The 25,521-nt window shown below is 44.9% G+C and overlaps 1 protein-coding gene across 2 annotated transcripts in view; it reads right to left on the bottom strand.

The window, feature by feature from the left end:
• ARHGAP40 (Rho GTPase activating protein 40) overlaps positions 1-25,521 on the bottom strand; it is a 475,540-nt gene that overhangs the window by 287,349 nt on the left and 162,670 nt on the right. The window contains exon 1 of one of the 2 annotated variants that reach the window (XM_086932263.1): positions 20,877-21,008. The exons of the other annotated variant lie outside the window; for it this stretch is intronic. Within the exon in view, the coding sequence (XP_086788389.1) occupies positions 20,877-20,911 (35 nt within the window). The 5' untranslated portion in view covers positions 20,912-21,008. Of the gene's footprint in view, positions 1-20,876; positions 21,009-25,521 lie in introns of those variants that run through there. 2 annotated transcript variants of the gene reach the window in all.

The following is a 25,521-nucleotide window of genomic DNA, read 5'->3' on the forward strand; positions in this document are numbered from 1 at the left end:
AGAAAGATGGTCCACCAGAGAAGCATGAACATTTTTAGACATGGCTCTAACTCGATCCTTCACAATCATAAAATACAGAACTTTGCATGTAGTCTACCAACTTCTTGAATGCAAATAAGATGTGGGAGTCAAAGCTATTTAGCATTTGCAACACAAGCAAGTGGGTGGCCGGGAAGCGTAAAAGTGAACACAAAACTTGCTCACCAAGACCCCCGTCTTCACAACAGCCTTCAAAAAGTTTGTGAAAACTTTCACACAACGAGCTGACTTCAGCAATGTGTCTACGAGGAGGAGGACGGAGGGGTTGCTGCTGTGTGGATCGGAGATTGAGTTACCCTGGTTATAAGATACTTAACTCTCCTTTTTTAGGTCTCGTGCCTGCAATTGCAGGGGTGAAAGCCCCTGCTGTCGCAGAGCGAGTCTATTGTAATCATTTCAGTCCTTTTTGCTTTCAAGGACTAGGCAGAGCGGACAAGAGGCTGTTACGTGCACGCAGCCTGCCGGAATCGGATCAGGTCGCGCGCATGAACACGCGCTCCGATTCCGGCAGGCTCTTCACAACACATGCACAACACACATACAGCCCAACCCCCCGCCGCGCATACACACACATACAGAACGCCCCCCCCGCCGAGCATACACACACGCACACACAGAACCCCCGGCGCTTACATACACACATCCCCACACATCCCCAACTCAACCCCCCCACACGAGCGCACACACACAGACACTCCCCGCCGCCCCCGCCCACACACACACGCATACAGAGACCCCCCACACACACTCATACAGAGACCTCACCCCACCCCACTCCACCCCCAACTAACCCTACTCACCACATCGCCGGACTCTGCAGCCTCCGCGGGGCTCTCCCTCGGGCATGAGAGCCCCGCGTCACCAGCACTGCTTTTCTGTCCAGGCATTCCGTGGGCGTGGGCTTCCGAAGACGGAAGTCCCGCCCCAAGGCAGGTTTCGTTAGGGCTCGCTGCGAACGCACATTCAGACGCATGGCAGAGTCGGATTCCGACGCGCGCCTTGGGATTGGGTCGCGCGCGTCGGAATCCGACTCTGCCATGCGCCTTGGACTTGGGTCGCGCGCGTGATCTTCAGCTGACGCCGCGCAGCTTGTGGTTCATTGGAAGCGCCTACACATTTGTTCAGCTGCGGGCCTTGAAAATCCTGGCCATCAGAGCAATTCAGGGACAGGTTGTACTGTTTCTCTTGTACATACAGCTCTAGAGAGCTGCGCAGTCCCATCGGGGAACTCCCATTTATGCAGACATTCACGGTACCGGTAAATCTGTGCTAGGTGCGCCATTTAGGGGCCATATTATGTACTGCAGTTGGGGAACCACACCAAATGACGCTAACAGGTGCTACACAAGCGAGATCCAGCGGCTTCCCTGGGACGAAGGGAAATGTAGTACCAGTAAGAAAGATAAAGGAACTGAAGAGAAAGTCGATATTTTTGTCGGCCTTACATCGACCTTAATATGCTACTCCTTATTCACAATCGACCACGCGATGAAGGAATTTGCTAACGCTCCTTCAGAGACTAATGGCATGACAGCAGTCAGGTCTGTAAACTACAAATCCCAGCGTGCCCGAAACGATCTGTTGCCGGTGCTGATTGGTTATTGCCACCCGTCAGTCAGCCGTCTCAACAGCCAGGCCCGCCCCTTGGCTGGGCTCGGCTGTACTGCTGCGCCTGGATGCTGAGAGCCGCTGGCTCTGAGACGAGAGAGGAGGATTGGCTGCCCCTCTGCGCGGCACCCGCAACAGCTGCAGCCCAACACGAGGTACCTGCCGGGGAGAGCCTTGGCCGTTACAGCCGCGTGACAGGGGTAGGCTGAAGCAGGGTAGCTAGGCGCTGGGCATTCTCTATGTGCTCAGGGGAGGTTAATTCCTAGCAAATGGGGAGGCAACTGGACAGGACGGAGGTAAGAGGGGTCTGGAGTGGTGAGAGCAAGACTGAAGAAAACAATGGCCAGGGGTTGAGGACGGGAAGGACCGTATGAGGATGGTACGGGGCGAGGTGGAGTTTGAGGTGGGTGTTGAAGAATCGATCAGGAGAGATAGGGCATGAAAGATAGTGGAAGATACATAGGCAGGGACAGGTGGAGTGGTGAGGAGAGGGTAGTGGGCAGAAGGCAACAGTTAAAATGTATATGAGGTAGAGCCATAAGGAAGAAAAAGAGAAAACAAAAGCTGAGGGGAAGAAACGGGATTGAGTAAAGGAGGGGTGGAGCAAAAAGGTTGGGGTGGTAAAAGGTGGAAAGTGGAGTTTAAACTACACCTGGGATGAGTGACAGCAACCACACTTTAAAGTGGAATGGAAAGGAGGAAGATTCAACAGTGAGCAGTTAAAATTTTATTCCCCATCCTTTTATTATCCTAATGTTGGAAAAATGGTTATTTTGGATACAAATCAATTCGAATCTTTAAAGATAACCCCCAACCATGGTGTTAAGTTTTACATTCTGAGTTTGTGCTTTTTTAGAGCAAGAACTATTAAACAACACTGCTTATCAGTGTAAATAACACGTGACTCCTACACCTTGTAGTCCTCGGCCTTATGTAGCATTTCCTATACACTGATTTAAACACATGTGATTGATTGTCTCTGTGTAATACAACACATATTGCATTACAAATGCTATAGGTGTCACATTTGCAAAAGTTATAACTATTGGCATTGTCATACACAATGCAAATAACTCATACTTTAATGCTGCGAGACCTATTGCATTGTAAATGCTTGTCTACCCCTGCACTAATGCTAAATTTACGCCAGAGGTTGTAGGCGATCAACGGCACCTGCATTCATTCTCAGGGACCAGGCTTATTTTTCATCATCAGACTTTAATATTAGAAAAGGAAGAAAGAAGGAGGAAGAGGAAGACAGGAAACGGAAACAAAAGTTAAAAGACGAGATGGAAAAGAGCCAGAAAGAATGAGATAAAGAGACTAGAAGCATGGTACAAAGAGGTATTAGCAGAAGTGGCAGGCTCCTACGAACAACCTTGGACCCTTACAAGTATGTCTTTTTTAAAATATTAAAGCAGTATCCTATAGCCTACTCCTGAAAACATCAATCAAATGTCATAAGCTTGTAATGTCAATAAGGCAAACTGATATCCCAAGCTTTAGAGTGCATTTTTTAAACATATATTTACACAATATTCATTCTTTAACGTTTGTAACAGAAGATTGTGCTATAGGCTCATTAAAATTCGTTTCTCAAGTATAACTTTATTAACAAATACAGGCGTATAATTTCGTTGGGAGTTTCTTTTGTGTACTGAAAATATATTTTCTGCTTTAAATTTTGCTACCTCTCTTGGCCTCAAAATTCTTTCACTTGGCGGACAACATTCCTGCCGCTTTATTTCGCAGGCATACAATAAGGCTACAGTTGAATGCACTTAAGGCTGGTTAAAGTCACGCAATAATCTTGTGTGTTGTTTTGTTCCTTCCACCTAGTCTCGATGAGCCCATAGCCGTGGTTTGGCATCGTGTCTTTTATTTATTGTGTTTTTCCTGGTATTTCCATGGTTAGTGGTTGGCAGTCGTGGGAAAGTCATCCAGTAGTCGTCTGCACAAAGCAGAACTAAGCCATTAAAATACCTGTATTGGTGGTCCATGACGGGCACAGTGAGTCAGAAATCTTTCTCTCTTTGCAGCCACAGCCATTGCGCTGCTGCTTGTGTCCAGTCCAAGGCCTCTGTGAACTTGACGTCTGAATTTGTGAGAGTTGGAGATTTCTGTGGCTTTATATTTTTGCATTAGTCATGCAATTCCTGTAGCCGAAAATGCGTTGTATCTGCTCACTCACAATTGCTTGACACAGTCAAGGGTAAAAAGGCTGTGAAGCGCGTGTTGTATGTGACGGAGGGGAGAAGGGAGCGGGGTTAGATCCCTACAGAGCTCTACAGATCTGCTGCCACCATGTGTCACGGTAGTCTCATAATTACTTACCGGTAATTGCATTACTCTGATTGTTATTCTCTCATTTGCGGCAATTAACATGCGAGGCCTCTAGTCTCTCAAGACACCAATCTCACTCAATAATATTTAAAAAAAAGTATAAAAGAGTCTCCCACCCACCACACCACCCGTTAGTAACAAGCTCCAACCAACACAAGTCAGTTGATCCGTAGGGCGGATGGGAGGGACCATGGCTGCAAGTGAGTGAATTGGACTCAGAGTAATTCCATTACCAGTAAGTCATCATAACATTAGCTCCTCGTCCATTCCCTCGCTTGTAGCCACATGTGAGATCTAACAAGAAAAAAAATCAGAACTGACAAAGTCTGCTGAGCACAAATTAATTTCGACTCATGACATCAGGACTCCATCTATTGAGCCATAGACAAAAGCAGTCAATGACCAAACACATCAGAGAAACATTGAACCTCAGCAAGTCGGTAATGCTTAGCGTAGAAGAATAAGCCCAGGTCGCAGCCTGGCAAATGTCCCCAATGGACACGCCCTGTAGTTCTGTTACCATAGACGCCATTCTTCAGTTAGACCTACCCTGAACCGACAAAGGAGGAACCAAACATGAAACCTCATATGCCTTCGAGCCCATTAACTTGATCCATCTGCTCAAAGTAGCTGTCACAGGTTTCTCCCTTTTCCTGGCGAGACCAAGCGTCACAAACAAAGATTCCACCTTAAAAAAGGGATGAACTCACTGCAAATATACCAGAATAGCCCTCCTGACATCTAGACAATGTAACCTCTTCTCCTCCAGAGACTCATGGGAAGGGTTGAACTCCGAAAGAATAACTTCCTGCTGCAAATGAAAAGAAGACCTTACCTTCAGGGTAATAGCGGAATGGGCACCAACACAACTATCATAAAACACCTTGCAAAAAGGAAATTTAGAAGACAAGGCCCCTAAACCCCCAACCTCCTGGATGAAGTTATAGCCACCAAAAACAGAGTCTTCAGCGTCAGGAATTGCAAAACAAACTCCTCCAACGGCTCAAATTAAGCAAACCTCAAGGACTCCAAAACCACTGATGAGTCCCAAGAAGGAACAGACAACCAACCTTGGACCGGAATTAGAGAGACCCTGCAGAAGACGAGCCACCAAGCTGTCATCATCCAACAAAGTCTTCCACTGACCCCTAAACTCCTGGATAGCCATCCACTGTACTCTCAAAGTGGCAACTGACAGACCCAATTTAGAACCATCCTGTAAGAATTCTATCACGAGCAGCAAACTCACATAGGTCGGATCAAGTCCCCTGACCCCACACCATCTAGACAATGATTGCCAATGCAGTTACAAGAGCAATGAGTAGACCTCTTTCTGTTTGCCTGTAAGGTAGCCAATAAAGTCTCTAAAACACCCTGTCCTTTCAATCCCCTCCCCTCAACCTCCAAGCCGTCAAACAGAGCTTCCGTAGACTAGCCTCAGAATGGAGAACTCCAGGAGGGATGGAACTAATGTGAGAGACTACTCCAGGGCCCTCAACAGCATCAACCAAAGGGGAAACCAAATGCCACGCAGCCACAGGGGGGGGGGGGGCAGATTCATTCCAGCATCCAGCCTCCATAGTCACCAAAAATAGCTGGAGAAGAGGAAATGGAGGAAAGGCATACATCAGGCCTTCCGGCGACCCACATGACAGAGTTTCGATCACCCACGCTTGAACCTCCCCTCCCATTGGCACAGAACCTAAGAACTTTCTGAATTGCCCTGGGAAGCAAACAGATCTATTACTGGAAGGCCCCACTGGAGAGTAAGGTGAGAAAGCACCTCATGATCCACAGAAAAGTCCCTCGAGGAGGGAATCAGCAGTCACATTGGCTGACCCCTGAATGTGAATGGCCTGAAGAGAGAGCAGAGACTCCTGAGCCCAGGAAAACATTTTCAGAGAAATCTATCCCAGACTGCTGGAATGGGTCTTCCCAGTCTCTTCACATAGACTTTTGAGGTAATATTATCTGTCCTGTCCAGCACTGCTCTCCACTGTAACTAGATTCTGAACATGAGAAGAACCCTTCTTATGGTGTCCATCTCTCTCCAATTGTAGAATCTATTCACCTCTGTATGATTCCAACAACCCTTGCGCCTGTAAAGCATCCCTATAAAGTGCCCCAGACTGACAAACTGACTTCGGTGGTAAGAACAAAAGGTTTGGGAAGATCTAACTCTACCATGTGCAACAGGTTTGCCAAATCCAGCCACCACGCCAGATCCCTCCTCACCTGTTGAGACATTGGAGGACACAAACCAAACAGTAGCAGAAGCGCATTGCTGGCCCGCGCTCACCTCTGTTGGATACTGTGAGGATCGTGAGGAGCAGCTGTTAAATCTCGCGCGCACCCGCTCCGCGGGTGCCGCATCGCCGACCATCGTGTGGAGGAGGAGCTGATCGAGAGCTCATCAGGGGACGAGAAACTACTCAAGGCAGAGGGCTGCAGGGCTGCGAGCGTACCAGGGACTCCAAATCCCAGGAGTCCCTGATAGATCGTTGACAACATCCGGTCCGCTCTCCCTGCCGGCCCGCCCACCGCCCACTGGAGGGCTTTTTAAATCCTGTGCTGCATTAGCCTAACTGGGACACAAGCCAAACAGTAGCAGAAGCGCATTGCTGGCCCGCGCTCACCTCTGTTGGATACTGTGAGGATCGTGAGGAGCAGCTGTTAAATCTCGCCGCACCCGCTCCGCGGGTGCCGCATCGCCGACCGTCGTGTGGAGGAGGAGCTGATCGAGAGCTCATCAGGGGACGAGAAACTACTCAAGGCAGAGGGCTGCAGGGCTGCGAGCGTACCAGGGACTCCAAATCCCAGGAGTCCCTGATAGACCGTTGACAACATCCGGTCCGCTCTCCCTGCCGGCCCGCCCACCGCCCTCAGACACTGTCACTACTATATCTGGGGCAATCCCTCCCGCAGCGCGGGACGCAGCCCGGAGCAAGGACCGGGCTAAGAGCGGGCCGTTTGAGGACGGCAGAGGACGGCCCCGGCCCACAACCCTTGGCTTGCTGTGATATAAGTAAGATAGGTGATATTGTGACCCAGAGCTGGTTTGGGCATTAGAGACTCTGTACTGACTAACAGTGGGGACAAATAAGTTATTATCCCAATTGTGTAAAGAGCGTGTCTAGGTCTGATTACTGAAGTTGGTGCTAATTCTGAAATCATGGTTTTAAGATCTGGTAAAACACGCAATGTCCAAATTCAAACACCCACAGGAGTGGTATCAGGTCCATTGGACGCTTTTATTACACGTGCCACGGGTATCCTGGAAAAGGAAATAGCAATGGTGGAAAAGCGTCTTTCCATTGACTTAGTCAGCGGAAAACGCTCTTCACTAGGTAGGCTGGCCAAGATTCCTAGTCCCGTGCCTCATGCACAAGCACATGCAGCTTTTAATTGTATACATTTAGACACTACGGAAGCCATAGTTCATATGGATAGTGAGGGGACTGATCCTCCTGTTCACACTACACTTTTTCCTAAACACCCCCTGGACGACCACGAAGTAACAGGGGAAATTGAAACTCAGGATAGCCAAAACTCCGAACACAGTTCGGAATCTGTTGACTCATACCTTGACTCACCCAAAGTAGATTCTAACGACCCAGTCCACACAGATTCCATAGGTATAGACAAGGTTTCGAGGAAGAGAAAACAAGATACTAGTTACAAGGGAGGGAGAGAATCCAAGATGCCTAAACTAAAAGTCACCGTTGGTAATCCTACATCGGGATCAGGCCATCCCAGCGAAAAACAATGTACTAACACACTGACTAATGCCTTATGCCCCTCCCTCATCTCCTTAGGTTCCTCGAACCCGTGCCCAACATGCCTAAGCAGCGATGATTCCCTGTTGGCAAAGATTGAGGCTCTAATGAAAAACCTCCTATCACCTGTCTTGGAGCGGACTAGATTAATGACATTGAAAATAAATTCTCTGGAGGCTGTAGTTAATGCGAATTCTGCCATATTATTGTCTTTATCCGATATAAATTCCGGGGTGGTCAAACCCCCACTTTCGGCCCCAAAAACATCTAATATTCCAACTAGTCTCATTGATAACCCCAGCAATCACAAACCCCCAGGGCCAGTAATAGATAGATCAAACAGAGGTGGTGCTCGCAAAAATATTCCAAGCAAGGTACCAGAGGCCCCGCCCCAACGCACTCACATTATGAAGCCCATGAATAAACCGGATAGACCAACCCCCGCTAGACGCCAAACAACCAAACCACCCCCTCAGGCAAAACCTAGTACAGTCACCCATAGCCTTCCTCCCCATGGGCCCTCAGTAAACCACCAAAGTACCCTAAATCCTTTGGCAAGTAAACAACCCAGGCCTCCAACGCCTCGGGTTGACATCCCCATAGAGGCTACACCATATACCATGGTGTTGACTGGTGTAGCCCCACTGCAATCTGGTAAAAGGGAGACTCATGGTGACCTGCGTAACAAGGTCATTTTCTGGCTGAATAAAAACAGACCCCTACCTCCATCCTCGCCAACAGAAATCTTATTTGTAAGAAGGGTTGACTGGGTGGGCCAGGGTATTAAGGATTTGGAGGGTGACTGCATTCTAATATCCTTCAGGGATTCCTGGGTGGTGGACACAATTTGTAGAGAAGCTAGGTTTGCCAGGCAGGGGGGCGTCCAAACACTAGACCTTTCATATTTTTATCCTCAAAGACAGGCTTATACCCTGAAGGCCCCCAAACAGGGACGATCCACCATTAGGAGCTACCCCATGATAAGGACACCGCAACTACCGATATTCCCACCTCTATTCAATCACTTTGGCCCCCTGTCTGATCTGGAGGCCATTGATTGACTTCAAAAACCTTCTCAAACACCTGAATCCGTAGAAAATGCTGACCTTGGGGTAGGGAGCAAGAGGCAGGGTCAGGCGTCCCCCCAGCCCACAATCATGGCAGAGGAGTGTAAGAGGGTCCCAGCACCAACAGGGAGGGACACACCATCTTCGAGGGCAGGGGGAACCTCCTTGTCGCTGATTGAAAACAGTCTCGTTGGGAGATCTGAAAACGGGCTGGATGTTGGGGCTGGACAGGACAAGTTTGTAGTTTCAGAGGTGGTGGCCCCCACCATGGTACCTACATCGGAAACTCTTGCCCTAGTGTCCTGGAACATTGCTGGGGTTAAAAGTCGTATCCATTCTGGAGACTGGCTCGAGTTCATGGACAAATTTGATATCATCTTACTCCAGGAAACTTGGGCTGTTGATCCAATATTTAGGCAGGGCTATGTAAATTTTCACAAAGCTGCCACTCGAAGCGCTATTGGAAACGCCAAAGGGAGAGCCTCAGGGGGGCTACTGATCTGGGTGAAACAATCCCTGGGATATTGTATTACGGAGATATGTGTACAAAACCCGGACCTCCTCATTGTTAGGCTGAGAAAGACTGGCTATCGGGACCTGATCCTGTTTAACATATATGCACGAGGTCTGCCGGGTGGCCGTACGCCACCCCTGTTGGAGGTACTGGATTCTATTCTGGCAGCCCTTGATAACAACAACGTCATTCTTCTTGCTGGGGACCTAAATTGCTGCTTTGAACCTCTATTAGACCCAGGGGACTGTTGGGGTTCCGTGGAGGACGCAGTATGGGGCATACCCGACCTGCTGCCCGTCAAACCGGTACCCGCCACAGAGGCAGCGGTGAATTGGATGGCCTTTTGTCTAAACAGTGGCTTTCGGGCCTGCAACGGTCGAACAAAATCAGACCAGGAAGCCAACTGCACATTTGATAATGGGTTAAGAAGAAGCCGCATTGACTATATCCTGATGAAAGTAGGAGACTGGTCCCTGATGGTGGATATGGAGGTAACTTCCCGTCCAGAAAGTGACCATAACCCCTTGATCTTGCAACTAAAGTTGCCAGGACTTGCGAGACTAGCGGAACCCGGTACCTCTCAGACGGGGGACACCTATCTAACAAACGATAGGAAGAGGGTAAAATGGTCAAAAATTGAGGGGGATGAAATATTGAGGAATAAGGTTATTAGCGTGGTTAATAATACTTATAACAAAATGCTGACCCACGCTGAGTTGCGGGACAACCCCGAAAAAGCTGACCTTATTATAAATCTTCACAATCGTTGTTTTGACGATTTAAAATCTCTGCTTTCGCAACCTCGCCGGCAGGGAAACAATACAGCATCTATTCGCCCTCATAAATGGTATAATAAAAAATGTAGGGAAGCACACACCGACCTGGTTAAAGCAGTTAAGTCTCGGAATATGGGTTTAGTGAAAGCGGCTAGATTAACCTATAGGAAAATACAAGGGGAAGCTAAACGGGAGTGGGAGGATAAGTATTGGTCAGACCTTTTGGAAGCCTCCCTGTCCAATAACCCCATTAAATTTTGGGAAATAGTCAAGTGGGGGAAGGATCCGGACGCACGCATCCCCACAAACCATGTGCCCCCCAATGATTGGGTGATTTTCTACTCAACCCAGTTCTGTGCAGTGAATTCCATGCCACCTAGTACTTTGGAAAGGACATCCCACCCCACCACCCAAAGCGAGACTATCATCTTCACAGAAGGAGAGGTCGAGCTGGCATTAAATCTTACCATGCGAGGGAAAGCGCCAGGTATGGATCTTATACCCGCCGATCTGTTTAAAGCAAATCCCGCCCTGTGGATACCATACATTATCACGGTGGCAAACTCCATAGCTGCAGGTGCAAGAATACCCAAATCTTGGAAGGGGGCGGAGATCCTACCGATTTACAAAAAGGGCAATAGGTCTAATCCGGGTAACTACCGCCCGATTAGTCTTATTGACTCTATGCAAAAACTCATCGCTCGCATGGTTCTGGGCAGGGTCCAAGGCTGGATCGAGATGGAGGACATTCTATCTCCAATGCAGGCGGGCTTCAGATCGGGAACCAGCACCATCGACCAGGTGTTCAGATTTTGTCTGATCTACTGGAAGGTGGTGCAGCTTGGCGGCGGTACCATCTTCGCAGCGTTCATCGATCTGAAGTCCGCCTTCGATCTAGTACCGAGGGAAAAACTGTGGGGAGTCTTGAAGAATCTAGGAATGCCAGTAGAACTGCTCGATTTGATAATCAAATTGCATGAGGAGAATTTTGCGAGGGTAAGATGGGGAGGACAGGGCCAAGTGACAGAACCCTTCCCAGTCACCCGAGGTGTTCGCCAGGGTTGCGTACTGGCACCCACTCTTTTCTTATTGTTCATTGACCAAGTGGTAAAATTCTTTGAATCGACCCCAACAGATGCCCCTATGCTGGCAGGACAGCGTTTCCCAATGCTCATCTTTGCTGATGACACCTTACTCCTCTCCAGAACACGCAGCGGATTACAGCAGGCCCTGGACCGCTTTGAGGAGTTCTGTGCCATCAACGATCTTAAGGTGAACGTTGGGAAAACCAAATTTATGGTGCTAACTAAGAACTGCCCTGTCCGGAGCTCAGTTAGTATGGGTGGAGTCAAACTGGACCAAGTAGAGAATATGACATACTTGGGGGTTATGCTAGATAGTCGCCTGAAATGGAAAACACAAGTTGATGCCCAACATCTTAAGCTTGCCCGACTCACTGGCTGCCTCCTCAGTGAGCAAAGGAAATCCATCACCAAGCGGGTTACACCAGCTCTCAAAATCTATGATGCAAAAATCAATCCTGCGATTCTATATGGTGCAGATCTGTGGGGCCATATGGATCTTACGGGCCTGTTTAAAATACAGTGCAAATTCCTCCGCAATTTGGTAGGCTTGCCACAGTCGTCCCCCTCCATTCCCCTTTGTTTGGACTTAGGTTGTCCTCCAATTAACGAGATGGCCAGATTTAGACTGGTTGCCTTTTGGAGGCGCCTATGGACCTCGCCCGACCTTATCCTATTTGCAAACGGGGTAGTAGAAGTTAGGTCAATTAGGGGATCGGAGAAAATTCCCTGGTTCCGAATGGTAAAATCCATCCTGATGGATATGGGTCTAGAGCAGCTTTGGATATCCCCTGCCACTAGTACCTTTCCAACTAAATTGGCATTTAAAGAATTGTACTGGTCCACGCTTCGTCTGAACAGAATCAATGCCTCCAGTTCTACCAACCTCACTGGTAGGTTCCTTTGCTTTAAGTTGGACCCCACACGTGAACAATATTGGGACACGGTTTCTAAATCCCTAGACAGGAAACTTTTCCACCAGTTCCGGGTGGGCTCATTGCCGTTGAATACCTTTACGAAAAATTGGTCATCAAGCACCACGAATGGTGCCCAGGCCATAAGGAAACAGAGGGCCATTTTCTGTTTGCTTGTCCTAGATACCATGCACCAAGGGCCAAATGGCTAAAACCACTTTTCCAGTGCCTGCCCATAAGAAAATCAGAAGAGGCCATCCATGTATTAAAAACTAACACACTAGAAATTATTACAGTGTGTATAGCCAAATACCTGGGCTGGGCCTGGATACTCAGGGCAAAACAATAGTTTAACCTTGGATTGTATGAACATACTGATGGCCCGTGTACCCCGTTTTTTTGCAAGCTTGCACACTTGTTCCTGCTACTGAATATTTTTGATCTATTAAATATTACTGTTTGTAATTTACTTGTAATCCTATTCCCCCCAAGGAAAACTTGTTTCAGGACTGTCTTAAAACTGTTCAATTTCTTTTTATTGTTAATGTATGTGTATTTATTGTCAATTAATTAATGTTTGTTATTATTTGTCTTTTATGATTTTTTTTAAATCGAAATAAAGACTTTAAAACCTGACATTGGAGGTAAGCTTGTCAAGTCCTGTGACACTGAATTCGAATTGCCCAGAATCGATGCTACCAACCTGTGAAGATGGAACCGAGCAGCTCACGGGACCAGAAAGACCATAGACATCATGTCTCCCTGGACACTGAGCCAAGATTCCACTCTTACATTGTTGTGTGCCAACATACTTCTGACATGGTCTTGCAGCTTGACCACATAGGCTTCTGGCAAACACGACCTCGCCAAGTCGGAAAACAAGCCCCAATGAACACCATATCCTGGGACAGATGTAAGAAAGACTTCTCACAATTGATGAGGAACCCATGAAAACAGAGGACCGCCAGTACTCTTTGGGTATGTTAGAGCAACAGCTCTGACAAGGGAGCCTGCACCAACCAGTCGTCTAGATTAAGGTGCACAAAGATGCCTTCTGCATGTACAATTGCCACCAAAGGAGCCAGTCCTTTAGTGAACACCCGCGGAGATGACTTGAGCCCGAAAAGATGTACCCGAAACTGATAATGGACATCATCCAGAGCAAACCTTAGAAATTGTTGATGAGAGGGATTGACAGGAACATGGAGATATACATCCTCCAAATATATGGATGCCAACCTATCTGCTGCCCTTAGCAGAAGGATAACTGACTGCAGTGTCACCATCCAAAAATGAAGAGTCTGGATCCAAGCATTGACCAACTTTAAATCCAGCACCAGTCTGTATGCACCTGACACCTTTTGTACTAGAAAAATAATGAAAAAGTCACATAGGCCACTCTCCCCCAGAGGAATCTGAATTATCACCTTCTTCTGGAGCAGCAGGTCCACCCCTAGGATCAGAGAAATACGTTTGGACACCGTGCTGGCAGATGAGTCACTTTGATCTCAGTGCATGGAGAAGGCTCTTTGAATTCCACTGCATAGCCCTCATTGACCACACTGAGAATCCATTTGTCTGTGATGTCTTGACGCCAAATCATCACAAAATGAAGTAACCCCCCTCCAATCGGGAATTCACCGTAATTGTCATTCTAGACTGACCCCTTCTTTTTTTAAATTAGTCTTTAGTGAAAAATGCTTTGGTTGATACTTCTGCTTGCGAGAAGAGTACCACTTTAAGTCCTTACGAAGCGAAGACTTAGAGCTCTTATCCGAGAACCTTTTGTAGTCTAACATACCATTTTACAGTGGGGTATGTTTTCAGTCTTTAAAGGTTTTGGAAATCACGGAATCCAACTGTTACCCAAAAGAACATATTCCCTTGAAAAGAAATTTTAAATCCAGGCAGACTTCTCCACTGCTTCTATCTTCTGAGTCCCTCATCCAGAGGTGGTGTTCAGCTGCCACCAAAACCTCTGAGGACATTGCAGTAGCCTTGACTATATTGGAGGAAATATCAGCCAATAAGAGGGACTATTGTTCCCTACCGAAAACTCAGAACCCTCCTGGATTGCCACTGCCAACTGATCTAAATCTTTAATGACAGACTATGTCGATATGCTGCATCGAGGCTGGCTTTCAGAGAATGATTCTCAGCACAAATGCTTTCTTCAGCCCCACTTCGATCTTCTTGCCTGAAGGATCATTTGGAGTATAGTCCTCTGGATAAATGGAGGTCTTGCCAATCAACGTTGTCAATATCGAGTCCACTTTGACATTGTGAGGAAGAACTTCCCTACCCTTCAGCATATAAAGTATCTGAAGGAACATCGGAACTGAAACTGTCTACCTCCTCCATTAAGAAATCCCCATGTCCTTGATTGCACCTTGGAACAGCATCACCATGGAACAGGGTTTGGAGTACTTTGGGAATACCATCCCCTCCTCATTATGCATATAAAAAGGGGGAAATCCAAGATTCTGACGCACCACTCCTAGACGGCACCCTCACTGGAATCTGGATCGCCTCATCTAAAGAAGATGAAGAATAAATAACATGCTTCCTCCTCACAGTATGCTTTTCAGACATCCGTCCTCAATGAGTTTTAGAAACATAAAACTCGGCAGAAAGAACCCTTAAATAGGGACAGTTTTCAATATTCACCCAATAAAAGATACTGTACCATAAGTTAACCAATGAAGGCCCCAGAAACTGTAAGCATTAACAACCTTCAAATAGAAAATGCCACAATCTCCAGTAGCACATCAAATATGGCCCAACAGCACCTTACCAACTTTGGCAAGGAAGCACCTCTCCCCCTGTGCCCTCTGGAATGACAGAGCTTCCCCCGAAGGATTACAAGACTCCTCCTCCAGATCCCAGAAACAGTGCCCCGGCCGCATTGGGACTGCCAGACTCCGTCAAGGAGCCCCAACACAGAGTGAACTGAACGGTGTGGCTCCAAATATCCGCTGAGATATTGCTGACGAGGCTGAGTAAACTGCCGGAATGGACGGCTCCCAAACCTCAACCATTCATTGCACATAAACCTGTTTGCCCTCCTTTGGAGATCTGCTTCCTGAAACGTTGGCCACACACACAACCTCAGCGCCTCAGACAGGAATGAATTAAAACAACTCTGCACAATAGTCCACAAGGTACCGTCGTTGCCGACAGAGATCATAGTAAGGAGACACAAGAAAAACAGGAGGTGTGGTGGTGTGGGGGGGTCTTTTATATGTATTGTGTTGTTTTTTATTAAGTGGGATTGGTGTCTGGGGAGACGGGAAGCCTCACATGTTGATGGTTGCAATCGAGGGAATGGACAAGGAGGTAATTGTTCTCTTCGCACAGTCTCCTGGTTAAGCACCACAGTCACTCACTTTGTGAGCACATGGTGAGCTGTAAACCCATGCACAGAGAGGTTTATATCTCATAGGTGGAGTCTGAACAGATATCAAAGGTTTTGAAATTTCAACATAAACTGTGGAATCAGCACCCATCAACAAAAACATTTTTTTGCAATAATAGTTAGTGTCCTTAAATCAATGGTTACTGTTAAACTTTACATCGCTCGTTCTCGCAGGTCACCATGCCGTTTTCGGGTCACTTCTGAATATTCATCGGATATGACAGATCTCTCCAAAGTTTGCGTGAATTAAAGAAACTCTCCCGCTCACACTATATTCCATAAAGACAGGTGTTTGAGCCCTGAAGAAGTCTCAGTTGATGAGACGAAACGCGTTGGCTAAGAAAAGAAAATCTACTGTGAATTGGATCATTTTTTCTACTGTTGAAAATACAATAAAGAATTGAAAATACACGGCTATCAAGTTCGGACCTGTTCATTTGATATGGACTCTAACCATTGATTTAAGGACACTAACTATTATTGCAAAAAATGTTTTGTTGATGGGTGCTGATTCCACAGTTTATGTTGTGTATTTGGACTTTGTCCTTGAAGGAACAGATAGGGTTGTGTTCCTAGGTTTCTCAAGCACCATCATACCACTTAAAAGTCACAGGCCATAACAGGTGCAGGCTTCTTGCTTCAACCCTTCTTTTGCTAGTGGGTTTTGAAATTTCCTTGACACACTTGAGTTAGAATTATATAGCAATTGAATGGGTTTGCTTAGATTGAGCCGCACATCTTGGATTTGTTATGCCAGATATACTCGTAAAAAACAGTCGTTAGGCAATCGCTACTGCGGCGAGGGTGCTTAAGGTAATAACACCTACCCACCAAGGTGTCGTTTCCTCCCAAGATCCAAAGGCGAAACTTGGGTCACATATACAAAAAGATACAATACCTCAGCACACCCTTCTCATTATTTCAGTGAATAGTAGTCGCAATATTACTTGACACAATTTAGGCAAACTCGGTGCCCTATGCAATATAGTCCAGAAAAACAACCAAAGTCTTCAGAAAGTGATATGATAGTCCAGACAGGTCTCCTTGGATTGAAGTTTGTTTATTGTCATATATCACTGGAAGCAAGCAGCCGACGCGCGTTTCGCCCGCAGGGCTTTTTCAAGGCTGCGAACAAAGTATTGATACATGTCCATCAGGCAAATATGCACTTCCATTGCTTTATGATAAAAAGTGTACTTCTCCAATCATGCAGAGTCACACGTGATTCCTGTTTGTTACCTGGGTAATCCCGTGGTAAGTGCTGGGATGTACACCATTTTATATTCACAATACACCCTGGTGCACATGAACTCCCAGATTACACCCATCTGCGATGGTGGAAGTATAATGTTTTAACAAAAGTAATAAAGGATGAGGGAATTATTTTAAGAGCCACGACGACAATGCTTAAAATATGAGGTTTTAAGAAAATGGAAAATACCAGATAGTGTTCTGCTAAATATCAATAAAGGTTAAAACCATATAAAAAAGATAGCCTCTATTCCGTGCTAAAGAATTTTTCTGCTACCACAATATATCTCACCTCGTAGTTTCCTTCCTTCTAATTTGATAGATCCGCGAACTTTGTTTCCAGAAACAGTATTTGACAATCCAATCAGTCACACCTTAGGGAATGGTTCTGCATTAAATCATTTGTTCTGAAAATATAATATGGCCATCTGTTGTTATCTATAGTGTTAAAAAATGGGGTCCAGTCACATTCAATATAAGTTCAAAGAGTTAGGGAAACTTCACACGAGTTGGAACAGATAAAGGAATGTGTACTATCGTCACATAGTCCTTACTATAGCATAAATTGCTGTTATATTAGTACCCTTATTATGGGAAACAAAATCACTCATAAAATTGCTAAAATAGCAGAACACAGTCTTACCGAGGTATGGGTGTGATTTCTTGAATCTTGATAAATCCAAGGTCTTGGATTTATCAAGATTCAAGAAATCACACCCATACCTCGGGATTGGATGTCACATACATTGGGACTTTGGCTCTTATATTCGGAAAGGAAATAAAAATATTCCCTCTTATTGGACATAGTTTCAACACTACATAGGTAAGACTGTGTTCTGCTATTTTAGCAATTTTATGAGTGATTTTGTTTCCCATAATAAGGGTACTAATATAACAGCAATTTATGCTATAGTAAGGACTATGTGACGATAGTACACATTCCTTTATCTGTTCCAACTCGTGTGAAGTTTCCCTAACTCTTTGAACTTATATTGAATGTGACTGGACCCCATTTTTTAACACTATAGATAACAACAGATGGCCATATTATATTTTCAGAACAAATGATTTAATGCAGAACCATTCCCTAAGGTGTGACTGATTGGATTGTCAAATACTGTTTCTGGAAACAAAGTTCGCGGATCTATCAAATTAGAAGGAAGGAAACTACGAGGTGAGATATATTGTGGTAGCAGAAAAATTCTTTAGCACGGAATAGAGGCTATCTTTTTTATATGGTTTTAACCTTTATTGATATTTAGCAGAACACTATCTGGTATTTTCCATTTTCTTAAAACCTCATATTTTAAGCATTGTCGTCGTGGCTCTTAAAATAATTCCCTCATCCTTTATCACTTTTGTTAAAACATTATACTTCCACCATCGCAGATGGGTGTAATCTGGGAGTTCATGTGCACCAGGGTGTATTGTGAATATAAAATGGTGTACATCCCAGCACTTACCACGGGATTACCCAGGTAACAAACAGGAATCACGTGTGACTCTGCATGATTGGAGAAGTACACTTTCTATCATAAAGCAATGGAAGTGCATATTTGCCTGATGGACATGTATCAATACTTTGTTCGCAGCCTTGAAAAAGCCCTGCGGGCGAAACGCGCGTCGGCTGCTTGCTTCCAGTGATATATGACAATAAACAAACTTCAATCCAAGGAGACCTGTCTGGACTATCATATCACTTTCTGAAGACTTTGGTTGTTTTTCTGGACTATATTGCATAGGGCACCGAGTTTGCCTAAATTGTGTCAAGTAATATTGCGACTACTATTCACTGAAATAATGAGAAGGGTGTGCTGAGGTATTGTATCTTTTTACACTTGAGTTAGAAGTAAGTCATTGTTTTTTTGGGGGGGCATAGGGGGGGCTCTGTTCAAGAGCCATTGCTGTGTTCCAAGTCTGTCCCCCTCTTGTTAGCTTCTCCTTCTCCAGGATTGTCCAGATATTAATGAGAATGAAGCCCGCCCCCTCAATGGACCCCACCTTCTAAAAGGCCCTTCTCCCTCCTCTCACATAATGGTAATATTTAGAAGTTTGGCAGATCTGCAACTGTAGTTGAACGCCCAAAAAATTGTGATTGGGGTAGTTGGTTAATTTGAATGCACTCATTGTTAAGCCGGAAAAGCTGTTATTAATACAGTTAACTCATCACATAGACCCATAGTTATTCTGCAGGTAAGTTCGTTGTAGATGCATGGGCAAATTCCTAAAGCAGGTTTACATTATATTCAAAGGTGATGCCCTCCCAAATGAGATCTGTTCCCAATATTATTACAAAATCTTATGATTTTAATCAGAACAAACGTTCTTCCAAGGGATGATTTGTAGGCGTTCTTGAGTGGGTCCACGTATAAAAGCTAGTGAAACACCCACAAACTTGCAAACTTCTGGATCTTCACCAAACCTTTGAAACTAGTTTTCACGGAAACCCCGCCCCTCAATAGCGATGTATGAGAAAAAGTTTCAAGAACAAGTGTGTGCGTGGTACTGTTTTGATTGCGGAAACATAGACCTGGTACTTTTCCATATACCTGGACACATTTGAGTATTCATGGACAGGTGTGGAGATACCTGGACATTGTTGTTGAATTCTTTCTAAACCCCCCTCCTCCCGCCAAAAAAATAGGGTTAGAGGTAAGGGAGTGAGGGCCAGATGTATCAAGGCTTTTGCGACTCGCAAACGGCCGATTTGCGATTTTTGTTATGTATCAAAATATCGCAATTTAAGGAATCGCAAATATTTGCGATTCCTTATTTTGCCATAGCATTTAAGGAATCGCAAATTTTGCGATTCCTTAAATGATATGTATGACACATTTTTGGTTTGCGAATTTGTGTTAAGAAATCGCAATTTACCACCAACTTGTAGTTGGTGGTAAATTGCGATTTCTTTTAAAAATGCCCTAATTGGCATTTGTAAGGGTGGCATGTGACACTCATACATGCCCATAGGGCATGTATGTGTGCCACATGCACACACATGTAGATTTGAGGGGTGCAGCAGGGTGTCTTTGAGACACTCCTGCACCCTTGAAATAATTCTCAAATTGCGATTAGCAATTTGCGAATTCGCAATTTGAGAATTATTGCACTATCATTCCTATGGGCCTGCTGGCCCATAGGAATGCATTGAAAATTATTCTTTATTTGCGAATTCGCAAAATGCGAATTCGCAAATAAAGAATAATAAGGAATCGCAAAAAAATTGCGATTTTGTACATACATACCGTTTTGCGAATTCTAAATAGCGATTCGCAAAAAATCGCTATTTAGGATTCGCAAAACGGTATCTTGATACATCTGGCCCTAAGTGTTGTACTTTTTCTTTGGAAGATACGAGAAATGGACATAGATTTAGCAAATACTAAGAACATACATTCAATTAGGAAACTGCCCCAGTGCTTGTGGATTGTACCCATGAGTAAATTCCATCATGTGGATTCGGACATTTTCCCAGCCCTTCTTCTACATGCAAGAACATAATCATATGATGCGTCTCACCTTGTACATTCCACATGTTGCACAAAGGCAAGATTACGGACTTTAGAGACCTTGCACGTTTACATTTCCACAATAAAAATACAGTACTAAAAGCAGAAGAGCAACCGTGAATGTAGCAACAAAAATACAATAAGAAAAAACTGAAGACACCAAAGGAATGTAACTTAATAAAAAGTGCAATTTTTGCAGCATAAAGTTATAGAAATCACATTAAAGTAAAACACTGAAATAGCCCATGACACAATATGAGGCAACAAAGACGACAGCTTGCCCCCTAGGGAAAGGAGGAGGGTGAAAAAGCAGAGAGACCCATAGTGACGTTCAGGATCTAGAATGAATTAGTCTATTCAGATCGAAAGACTTCTATGGCGTAGGACTCGATGAGCAAAGCTGATGAAAAACTTTACTAAATTCAATACAGACACCCACCTGCAGCTCTCCTCAAAAACAACACAAAAGAGGAGGATGACCTATCAAAATTGACATTTCTTTTTTTCTCTTATAATGTTCAGCAACGTGCTCTTTTTTACCTGGGCTTGCAGGTGTAGTACAAGCAGAAACATCTTACTTACCCATCTGCACTGAAAAGTAGGTTTTCTTCCTCCATCGTTTCAAAAGTAATTCCACTGGGATTAAATTCGGACAGAGTAACTCCAGACCGGCCGGTAAGGTCTTTTGCAAGTACGAGTTCCCTCCTATTTGCGTCCTCATGTACGTCACTCCTCTTTGTCTGGTGGCGCACGCGTAACTCTCCGCGGTCCACTGCCAGAACTTGGTGCACTGTGTCTGCTGGTGCCATTCAGAGCGAGGCAGACCTTTTCATGAGGATCAAATGTCTGACACGCGTCATAGAGCTACATGTGCTCACACTGTTTGGCCAAGGCTAATAGTCTTATCTCTATTGATAAACGAAGCAGCTACCGTATGGCGTGAGTTGCACCAGACTCCCTTTCAAAGACCTGTGTTGTGATGTAACTTATAGGCTTTGCTTTTGTTAGCTTATTGTCACATGTGCCCATCCTTAACTGTCTATGTCATAGCTTGGGGGTATTGTGATGTCATGTTAGAATGCTGAAGAAAGGTGTTTGATGGAGCTAGAGGTAGGAGCCGGCTCCTGCTCTCCGTGTACTGCTGGGGCACTTATTTGGGATAAAAGCTCATAAGGAATTTCCGCGTGTGAGCAGTCTTTACTACAACCTGCTTTAAAATTAATACCACCAAGGAATTACTGCTCAGCCCAAGGAACTTGACCACCGACCATTTGGAGCGCCAATGGTAATTGGTGCCCTTTCCAGAAAGTCACTGACGGTTTTCAACGTGGATATCACCTTCAGTACAGAGGTTTCCTTCATCTATTGATTTAACAGCACTACAAAGAAAGCCTTCTGTCTCACTCAAGTCCTCTTAGCGATCCTCCTCCTTCTGTCACGCACGCGGTAGAGGAGCAGATTACAGTGGAAGCTGTGTTCCACAATAGAAGGTACCTGCCCCCTGCCACACAACCATTCCCAACCATGTTTTTACCAACTCTACACTGCCTACCTGCTTCATACTCAGTAAACAGTGTTCGCCATATTGCCATCGGAACGAAATCCTTAAATATTGGGGGTCCCAAATTCAAAAGATTCTGCCAAACCCTGAAAGGCCTTCAGGAGTGTACCACAGGCTGAAGCTGTGCAAACCGGTCACACAGTTACCAACCCCAATACATTTTACCCACTTCACTTGAGCCGTTACTTTGTGTAGTCACCTGGCTGGAGTTTATTCACACCTATCTTATCAACCTACCAAAAGCAGGCAGGAAATCATTAACCAAACCATATATCATGTGACACTTTAAGGCCATCATTCCTATTGGTATCCTTAATTTTCTTTTGCTCATAAGGGCATAATTTGCTTCCAGGGGGACCCTGCATATTTCATTACAAGGCCAGAGGCTACCATTATGCAATAACCTTTTATTGGTGCCCCAACATGTAGCCCTTTAAAGAATAGTACTATAGCCTTTTAGTCCACCGTAGAGGGGTATACCAGCTATTAAAGGCCCGAGCCGAAGGCGAGGGCCTTTAACAAGGGAGAGGGACTTTAATAGCCGGTATAGCCCAGCTACGAAGGGCTATAAGGCTATTAGAACATTCTGCCACTAGAGGGTAGACTGTTCTAACAAAAAAGAACAAAGCCTTATGGGAGTGTGAGGGGATTGGAATCCCCTCAGGCTCCCTGAAGCCTTTGTTCACAGCCAGAGCTGTGAACAACGAAACATTGGAATGTTGGAGCTCCAGGCTTATACCAGCCATTATAAGCCTGGAGCACTCAATTGTTTTCAATGGAGCTACCAATGTTCTAATACATCATAAAGCATTTACAATGTTCATAAAAGCATATAAATATCCAGGGCATGAAGACATCCTCCTCTTTTATTAGCTGCTCCTCAACACGATACGTACATGACTTTCTGTTACTTTTTAAAGGGCTGGCCAATCAGTCTTGCACACTTACAGTGTGCCCACCACTCCTCCCCCCTGCTCTGAGAGCAGAGCTGCCCCGCCCCGCAAAGACGCCAGCAGCAAGAACAATTAAGATGATAATAACAATGAGGTATTATCATCTTATTTTTCCTTCATTTCCACTGCTGAAAGCAGTGGGACGGCACACCTCTGCTGTAGCCAAAGAGCCGCCACTGTATCATACCAATTATGGAGGCCATTAACCCCCAGACCCATGCAGTGTCTGAACTCCTGGGAGAATCTATTAAAAGATTTTTAAAGGAGGAACTTAGGTCCTCCATGAGAGAGGCGTTAGATGACACATTAACTAAGAGGAAGAGGAAGACCCCTGCAGAGGAGACATATTTTTCCCTTCTCAAATGGAGACTCACCTTCAAACTCTGAACCACAGAGAGGCTGCAAGGTTTCCCATAAGATGAAACATATTGAGAAGGTGTTTAACCATGCCGCTGGCACTGATACAATAGAGAGCAGCACAAAAGAAAGAGGCCACCTTGACGGGGCACACAGAAAAGTTGTCCTTAGAGACATGATTGGAAGAAGTGACCTTCATGGCAGAAAATATTTTTGGGGCAGTCTAAACTCCTCAGCAGAGAATATTGATTATGATGATGTGGATATGGATGAATTTATTTTCCTCTATTTACTATGATATCTTGGGGGGACTTGATGAGGATCTGAATCAAGCCTCTACATCCCAAAAGGTTAAGGACCCCTTTGGGGGTGAGATGTTTAACCCGACTACAATTAAATATTCATGCAGTGCAGAATGATGGCCAACAGACCACATGGCAAAGTACCTTACTCATTGGGTCAGGAAGCCACTTGACAGGGAAACACGCAACTTACTTCGGACAGAATGCCCTAGGCTCTCTACAGAGGATAACGTGTGTAATGCACTCAATCTGGACCCAGAACTGATTACCTTTCTGTTTAAATTCGGCAAGAACCCTAGAAAGGGTATTGAAAAATGTTTGAAACAATGCCACAATAGAGTCCTTGGTATATTGGGCCTTCTTACTCATATCTTAGATATGGCAGAGGATGCCATGGGTAAGAATGGGACGGTAAACATTGATCTTTTAAGGGGTTGGGCACAGAGTGCCTTATGTATGTTGGGCAATGCCATGCAGGCCTGATTATTGAAAGGCAAGAGGTGTTCTTAATGAGGATAAATCCTAAACTGATAGATCTGTCCTCTAGAGCAGACATGGTGATACCAAAGGTCTCTTTTTTGGGGAAAGTTTTATGAATTCACTAGGAAAATGTGTTTCCACCTTTTGAACTTTCAGTAAGGCTCAAAGTAGCATGTACAGAGTCTTTGGCTCGCAGGCTATTTTTGGTCCGGCTGACAGGAGGGGACTTGCTGTCAGCAGCGGATCCTTAAGATCCCAGTTTTATCCACAAGAACAGAGAAGCTTTGGTAGCTATGTGTTGTGTATGCTGCGCATGCACGCACGCTCCTTCTCGCGTGCTGTCTCTCCTGCGCGCTGTCTTCTCGCGCTTTGTGTTTTAATGCATAACTTGTTATTGTTCAAATGTGTTATCATTACTCCATGGCACGATCTGTTATCGGGCCGTTGTACTGTTATGAGATGTAGAGTCAGTTGCTGTATGCTGACCGATTCCTTAAGACGTGTTTCTGGGAGATGCTTCCTTTTATCCACGAATAAACTACATTCTCTACTAAACCTTTGTGATCCTGATTTAACAATCTGGCGACGAGGGACGGAACACTTTGGAGGCATTTCCTAGTTTCATTTCGATTTATTTTTTTTCTTCAAGAAATTAACGAGCACCGAGAGATTGGAAACTTTACAAAATTAATTGCTGGATATCCGATTTTATTCTACATATCTACACAAGACTGTGGGAGTTGGATTTGATTACTTTACCTTGATCGGCGCCTTTCTAAAAATCGTTTGCTGCCAGTTAGACGTGGAGGTTTTCTTCATTTACTTCCTTCCACACGCTGGGCAACGTTTGTCTATGAAGAGCCGTCATTGGTTTTCTTCAAGCAGAGAGGTGATTGGATCAACTCGTGTTAACGCCACTCCCCTTTACCGGTCTCAGAAAGAAAAGAGGTGACTCAAAATCGGATTTCACGAAGAAGAAGTTATTCTTGGATTGAATTTATTTATCGGCAGTTTAAAAGCGAAGGAGGTGACTTAATGTTTATTTCTCAATTGGATTTCGCTTATTGAGTGAAGCAGTTTCAAGAAAAACTCGGCAACCCCTCAAATTTTTTCTTTTGAATTAGTGACTATTTTTAAAAAAAAATAACACATTGTTTAACTTGTTAATTTATTATTTATTTACAGTATAAGTATAAAGTACTGACATGTGTGCACAGGGTTATACGCTTTCCCCACCCCAAAGTTATTGGGCAGCTGGAAGTTCTCCTTGCATGCCTTGGATTGAGTGGAAAGCCTATTTTCTAAATTATATTGAAACCCTAGATGCAAATGGTAAAATGAAACCCCCTGAAAAGAAAGGTATTTTCTTACATTGTTTAGGACCTGAAGGGTTAAAAGCCTTCAACCAATTGCCTGCTTCACAAGGCAGTGGATATGCAAATGTTTTTGAAAAAGAATTATTTGACTTTGATAAATGTTGTTCTCCAAATGTTTGCATAGGAATCTCTAGGTATAAATTCTTTCAAAGGAAACAGTTAAGTGAAGAATCTGTTGACAATTTTGTTTCCTCACTT

The sequence above is a fragment of the Lissotriton vulgaris genome, chromosome 7 (assembly GCF_964263255.1).
Source record: "Lissotriton vulgaris chromosome 7, aLisVul1.2, whole genome shotgun sequence".
Taxonomy (NCBI): Eukaryota; Metazoa; Chordata; class Amphibia; order Caudata; family Salamandridae; genus Lissotriton; species Lissotriton vulgaris.